Source organism: Myodes glareolus, chromosome 19 (assembly GCF_982192425.1).
Source record: "Myodes glareolus chromosome 19, mMyoGla1.1, whole genome shotgun sequence".
Taxonomy (NCBI): Eukaryota; Metazoa; Chordata; class Mammalia; order Rodentia; family Cricetidae; genus Myodes; species Myodes glareolus.
The window spans coordinates 37071756-37079448 of NC_142044.1; the positions used below are offsets into that span (position 1 = coordinate 37071756).

The 7693-nt window shown below is 44.3% G+C and overlaps 1 protein-coding gene across 1 annotated transcript; it reads left to right on the top strand.

The window, feature by feature from the left end:
• Positions 1 to 865: 865 nt before the first annotated feature.
• Gml (glycosylphosphatidylinositol anchored molecule like) lies at positions 866 to 5469 on the top strand. The gene is made up of 3 exons (XM_087898686.1): positions 866 to 1031; positions 2168 to 2266; positions 5028 to 5469. Exons 1-3 carry the CDS (start codon positions 866 to 868, stop codon positions 5315 to 5317), a joined length of 555 nt encoding a protein of 184 aa, XP_087754812.1. The 3' UTR covers positions 5318 to 5469.
• The last annotated feature ends 2224 nt before the right edge of the window (positions 5470 to 7693 follow it).

Here is a 7693-nt window from a genome sequence, read left to right on the forward strand (position 1 = left end):
AGAGGGCCTGGGGCAGGAGCGCCTAGAGAGTGCCAGAGTCTGAGGAATGGCAGTCATAGAGGTTCAGAGCCCTGCAGGAGGAATGCCAAGTGAGGGGTTTCAATCTTGGTTGAACCACTCAGAATAATGATCAGAGCTGTGACTGAGGAATGGCACTCCAGAGCGTGTAACCTGAAGGAAGAAATGAAGGTACAGAGACGCTAGTGTGGGGACAGTCTTCAGGATGGTCTCCAGAAAGAGGATGTCACTCATCTTCCTCAGGAAAGGCCTTCTAGAATGTTCCCCGAGTACAGACATGTCAGTGGGGCCAGCGGCTTGAGAGGTGCTAACAGAGCTTGAGTAACTAACCTGGAACATTCCAGAAGGGCACATTAGATTCCAATTAAGCAGTCAAGTTCCAGCTATGAGATGAGGAGATCAAGCCCAGTGGGACAGTTCTATAAGGAAAACACAGGGGATTCAGCAGGATGATTCTAGAATGGGGGAGCAGGAAGATGAGAAAAGGTTTCTAACAAGGGTAGGGAAACCTTAAATCCACTGTTAGCATAGAAGGGCAGGTTAGGAGAGGAGGATGTGGACTATGCCCATGGGAGGAAAATTGTCTAGAAGGGGGAAGATGGCAGAACCATCAGGACAGTTTCAGAAGTGGGAAGCAAGATCCATATATGCAGTAGAGCAGGGTGGAGTAGGCAAGAGCCTGAAGTTCCTGGGGAAGGAGCATTAGGGTAGGCTGCTGATGCTGAGGCCGTGACCATGGATGCCTCCTCTGTGCATTGATGCTGGGGACATGGACCTGGGTCAAGGATTCTTGCCCTCTCTGATGGTAGTGGACCTCTTCATTTTCAGATCTGCCTGCCTGTTGGAGATGATGCTCACCTTCTTCTTGCTAATTCTCCTGGGGTTCCCAAGTGTGAACACCGTTGTCAACAGTTCCCGTGGATTGGACAACAGTATCAGCGGGTTAGAGAAAAGTACCAGCAGGTTGGACAACAGTACCAGCGGGTTGGACAGTGCCATCCAACCTAGGCAAGGTAAGTTTGCACTCAAAACTCGCAGTGTGTTGGATGGAAAGATACTCAATTTAGAGCTGACTGGGGTTTGAAGGAGATGTTTCGAATTGGACTAGCCAGAAGCAGGTGGCAGACACCTTTACTCACTGAGATCTTATTGGCCGCCTTGTTGGTTTGAGACAAGGTTTCTTTCTCTAGTTCAAACTCCCAGAGATGTCCCTTCCTCAGTCTCAAAATCCTGAGATTATGTGTGACCCAGGACACTGAGCTGCTGCCGCTGTTGCTAATTTAACAAAGGGCCACAATCAAATTACTAAGGAAGAACTCGAGAGCCTGGACATTCCTTATCATGCACTGGGTAAATTGTATTTCTGCAAACATTAGTGTTGCTGGGCACTGGTGGTAGACACCTTTCATCCCAGCACTCTGGAGGCAGAAGCAAGTTCAGAGCCAGCATGATGCACAGAGAGAGATTCAGGACAGTCATGACTATACAGAGAAGCCCTGTCTCAGAAGAACAAAACAAAAATTAAAACAAAAGGGCATTAGTGTCTACACCAGGCAGCTATTTACTACACATGGATCATGAGGTTACAATTACCCTTTTCTGTTTCTAACAGCAAAAACAAGGAGGGAAATTAGTTAGATCTTTATTTTGCCTCATAATAAAGTTTATTTCATCATACACTAACCTGGTTTTAATATGTAAGCATAATTAGATGGGTATCCTGAGATTCAATAGAGTTGGGAAGACTGAAGGCTCCCACAGAGAGCTACTGACCAGGAAAGCCAAGGGAGCAAGTGTCCATAGCACGTCAGAGCAGGGAGAGCAGGTGCTGAGTCCAGAGAAGCCCTGGAGGATTGTGGTGTCCTGGGCGGCCACTGTTCCACAGAGGGATGGACAGCTTTGAAGAGCTCAGCTGTTTGACATGTGACCAGCCTTTTAGGAAAAGAAAAGATTCTTGAAGGGACTGCTGCTATCCTGGGAGCTGGTCTGTCTCTGCCTTAGTCTAGGCCAGGTTCTGAACTCTGCAACCCTGGGGTGGCTTGGGTAGAGAACTGCACTGGGAAGCAGCCATGGGAGGAGGGAGGATGGGAGTAGGATGGCGGAAAGGCTTCTTGGGGAAAAACCCAACTGTAGTTTTTTCTTTCTTCAGGGATGCATTGCTATTTTTGTACCACCAAAAATACTTTCAAATGCCTTGAACAAAAAACATGTGAAAAGGACCATAGATTCTGTTTGACAATTGCCACACGTAAGTATTTACATTCTGAGCACAGGGTGAATAGTCCCTCTAAACACTCTTGGGGGTCAGGGACAGTCTGTTGTCTCTGCAGCCAGACCCAGCACTCTTCAGGCAGCTCCTTGAACTGAAATCCTGTTCACAGGCACTAGGTTTGGCCCACTTATAGGGTAATGTGCGAGGGCTGTTCAAGGAGCCAAGAGCCTGTGGTTGACGGTAGGCTGACAGTCTACACACCCTGAGTATCCAGGGAATGAGACTGCTGTGGCCCCTCCAGGTCTTTGTCCCCAGGTGTCTCTCTATTCATAGGGGCAGACACCCTGGCTTGGCTTTTGCGAATCTTTGTGGTCATGTTGGTTTCTGACCCTGTGTATTCACATCCTCTATTGGTTACTTTTCTATTGCTCTGGTAAAACAGCCTGAGCAAAACAGCTTCCAAAATAAGGCATTCGATTGGGTTTATGACATCAGAGGGTGGGAGTCTTTAATGGTGGAGGAAAGGCATGGTGGCAGGGACAGCTGAGAGCTCACAGCTGGATCTGCAAACAGGAGACAGAGAGAGCTAACAGTCAAAGGTGCTAGTGTTTGGAAATCCCAAAACCTATCCCGCCCCAGTGACATAGTCCAATATGGCCACACATTCTAGTCCTTTCCAAATGATACTACAAACTGGCTACCAGGTATTCAAACATAGGAGCCTAGGGAGGCCAATCTCATTCACACTACCACACACATGAGCTAGCCAGATTCAAGCACTTAGGTGCCCATTTCCTCAGGGTGATGTCTGCCATCAAATATGCAAATGCTTGAGCTGGATCAGGGTACACAGCAGGCAAAATACATATTACTTAAGGAAGCAGTGATCTTTTGTGGAGGAGAAAGGATAGACTGCAAAGAAGATGTAGCAATCTTCAGGCCTGTACATCCAGTAACACAAGATGAAAATAACCACTGGCTGGGGAATGTGCAAGGAAAGGGGAAGCATTTCTAAAATGTAGGCAGTCAGGAGGCTCTGAAGTTCCCACTTTAATCCTACCTGCCATGGTGTCTAGACTGGACAGCACAAAGGCTAAAGTCATCACGGGTCTACATGGGGGATGGAAGAACTTGGCCTGGGAAGGAACAGACAGCAATGGTTCTGATAACACACTGCTGTTGTGTCCCAACAGTGGTTTATTCCGGAACAGGGGAGAGACTGGACTTAAGCTCTAGGCTTTACTTTGCCAATATCAGCACCAGGCAACCTGATAATACTACTAATAGATTGAAATCACCATATGAGAGCAAGGAGAAAATGGCCTAATGCACACATTTTCCAAGGTTCCTGCATGGGTTCATTTAATTAATGGAGTGTGTGATGTTGAGCATTGACAAGGTCCTCATAAATGACGCTCTGTGGAGTTATTTCTCCATCACAGTGCAATTAACCTGTGAATCATAGTGAGGGAAGGGACTGCCATGTCCTTGACAGGAAGGAACTTTGCATGCAGGCCAGTAGACAGGCAACCCACCCTGCAATGAGGAAATATTGTGTGTTGGAGGACTCATGAAGAGAGGACTCATCAAAAACGAGTCGAGATCCCTGACAGAGAGCTGAAGTTCAACTATGGATTGACACAGATTTATGTGGGAGGGGACTACTTGGGTTGTGATCACGAGGTCCTTCTGACGTCAGGGCTGTGGATGCTAAAGCAGTCAGGGTGAGTTCCACAGTGGAGGACCTACATAATGGCTGCAGACTGCCAGGGAACAAGCAGCAGCAAGGCCTCCAGCCTTCAGCCCAGGACTTCCAGCAGGGTGTTGCCAGTGGGGCTCACTTCACACAGCTCTATGTGGTTGAACACAGTGGTGATGACAGTCTTGTTCTCTATGGAGCCTTGCTTGAATGGACCATCTGATCCATGCTGGAGAACTTGTCATCAAGGGCTCCTGAATTTTTACAATGATTCCCAAGTGTAGGAAAGACAGGTCGAGGGTTGGGAAGGAGTTCATCCTGGAGTCATGAATGTGGGCACTCTTTTGTGTCCTTAGTCCTCCCTGGAGTCACAAAGAACATAGCTTCTGGTCACTGTTTCATTTAGACCTTGGTTACTCTTAGGGTAATATTTGAACCAGAACCTGAACAGGACATTTTATCTGCATGGATGAGTGTCCTGAGACTAAATTGTCAACTGGGGAGGGACAGTGACAGATGTAAAGATGGTAGAAACACAGACAGGTAAGTGCGATTGTTACTGGAACAATCAGGCCCTCTGTGTTTTTCTGTCAAAAATTCTCGATACTTTCTTGTGGAATAATCTTTATGTGCAATGTGAAGTAGTGTCTCACTGAATAGTTGGGTTTTGATTCTACTGCATGTGCTAGCTTTGTGGGAGCCTAGTCTGTTTCGAAGCTCTCGTTCCTAGACCTGGATGGAGCGGGGAGGACCTTGGACTTCCCACATGGCAGGGAACCCTGACTGCTCTTTGGACTGGAAAGTGAGAGGGAGGGAGGGAGGGGAGAGGGAGGGAAATGGGAGGAGGTGGAAATTTTTAATAAAAAATAAAAATTTGCTGGAAAAAAAAGCTAATGACCATTGCTAGGCAGAATTTTCAGGACTTAGAGGATGCTAGAAAGTAGATGGATGGACTCACCAGTCAGACTAGGAGGAAGCATGACTTGAAGGATATGCGGTAACAAACCACATGCTCTGTGGCTGGGTGTGTCTGACTGTTAATTTGGATTTACAATGAAGACCTGAAGGTGATAATTCTCCACTTGGCATCTTTTCTAGGTGTGAGCTCTCGGGAACTCTTAGTTTTCAAACATTGCGTTTTCAACTGCCCGTTTCTACAAAGTCCAGCTCCAATGATTATTAGAAGACTTGCAAGCACCAATAGTTTCTACTATACTAACTGCTGCACAGGCATATTTTGCAATGATGGAGGACCTGCTAATATAGAGAGGGACTTGCTACCCCCTCATGTGGTTGAGGAAGTTGAAGTTGCAAGAGCTGTATGTCTGGAGGAGTTCAACCTTCTCCTGAGCCTTGCCTTAATCCTCTCCAGCAGCATACTGACCTGAGAAAGCCTCCTTGGTCTGTACTTACCTTCCCACAGTTGCAATCAACTTTGCTCTTTGTCGTCCTTGTTAAGCAGAGATAATTTTCAGGGCATCTGTTCGGCCCATTCATAGCTTGTTGTAAGAAAGAAATAAAGATTTGTGGGTTGAAAATGCCCCTGGCCATTGTTTTCTTGTTATATGGGACTACTCAGCCTGGGTACTCTACTCAGACAAGCCCCTCCCTCTTCTATATCCTTAAGAGTTCCTTCATGGGATCACAGTTTGACAGTTTGGCACCCTTTCAACACTGTAGTCTGAATACTCATCTCACTAGGTAGGTCCAAGGAACTGGGCAGCCCTGGTTTATGAATGTTTTGAACAAAAGACTGAAGTGTTCTGATGTCAGTCAGTATGTAGGCTGTTATGTCAGGTCCCAGCTAAGTAGCTGTTCTCTAAGCTTTCAGAGGTTACATTTAAAGTTTACTAGAATTAACACAGATATGAAGAGTACAGTGCTCACGAATGATGCTATGTTTATTAGACTGCCATTGTACAGACCTTTCCAGTAACAAATAAAGCACACATGCTACAAAGGGGCCACCGGATTTCATTTAAAAGACAAAATGGCCTTACCATCATTGGTGCTTACCTTTCCTTCCCAGGCTCTATGCAGGCAGAAGACACTTGCTAATTTTCACAAGCTACTCTGAACTGAATTGCCAAATAGAATAGAGGACCCTACGTGCAGTTCCATGTGGTTGAATAGGTTCATTAAGAGTAGAACCGGTTTTGGCAATTCCTTTTGAAGTAAATCTGTGCCATCTCAATTCTGAGTGAGAATATTTTCCTTGAGGGAAGCCTTACAGGCTGCAATCAATGATGTCTTCATGAGAGATATTAGTAAGTGTTCTGGGGGTCTACTCTTACATTGTTGCCAATGTGCCCAGTCAGATTCCTTGTTGGTAACTGATACTTGCAAAATGGCAGATATTTAGAACTAGTGGCATCAATGTCCTGTCCTCTAAAAGCAGATGTATGAAGCACATAAAACTTATTATGATAATCCTGGGTAGACTCAACTGCAGATAACAACATGCAAAAAGCTCTGTTTAGACTTTGAATTCCTACACCCACAAATAGAGGAACTCCTTGTACTTCCACAGAATAATTAATGATTTTCTTACCCTCCTCCATAGACTTAGCAGGTTCTTGGTTGTCATAAGGACCAGATAGCCAAGAAAATTCATTAACTACCCCAAGGATATCCATATTTCTCCAACTTACTCCTATGTTAAATGGAGGATTAGGACTATAGGCCCAATATGTATGATTGGTACCCGTAACCTGTGCAGTTACCACAGACACCATAGCAAAGAACAAAGTTCCTTTAAAAATTCCTCGGCAATGCAAGTTGAACTATGGTGTCCCCTTGTCACACAAATGCGTAAGTTGTCCCCAGGTGGGAGGATCAGCCATTCATTTTAAAGGCTTTTGCATCTCTTCTTCCCCAGAGTCATGTCAGCCATATAAGAGACTTCTCTTGCTCACGTCAGATTTTGTCAGTTTTTATGATATCCTTTTTGTCTTTTTGTCTCCTGAAGAAACAAGCATACCCTTGGCCCCAACATACCACCTTCCCTGGTTTCCAATATGATGTTAAAACATCCTTGTAATACAAAGGCTTAATCAATTCTGCAGTTTAGTCCACAATCCAATGCCTTTCAGCAACTGTTGTCCCTGTTTAATTAGCATTTAATTTTTCTTAAATTAGTAAAGCATTATGTAGCCTATCCTGGGATCCTCATTTCTTCCTTCTATTTAAAAAGGATCTCCTTAGAATACAATTTGGTCTATCAACAATTGATGTCCTGTAGAATGATGCAGTATTTCTGCAATGTGTTTTATGTTATAACATGCAGAAATATTGTTTTATTTTTGAAAACTTAAGTAAGAACATTTCAGTTTTAATTTGTATTGCTATTCCCACTATAGCCATTGCTTCTAGTAACTGTGTAATTATAGAATCAACCTTTTTACAGAACTCAAAAGCAGATGTCCATTGAAATCCAGGGTATGTATCACTGGTATGATGGATAAATTTTAATTTCTTAAATTTTGGTAAATGAAATACATCCATTTACCAGTTTTTATTTTTTGTGTACCTTTAGGATTACTCTCTGCAAGTAAAGGAACATGATTATACAAAGAACAAGGAGGGCAAATTTTTACTTCTTTGGCTTGTTGCCAGGTAATGGAAAAAAAAGAATTTAAGCCATTACTATTTCTTTTTGTTGAAATTTTTGTTTATTTTGCCTTGTTTTCTTTTGAGACATGGCTTCTTTGTGTAGCCTTAAGTGTACTGGAAGTTGTTCTGTAGACCAGGCTGAACTTGAACTC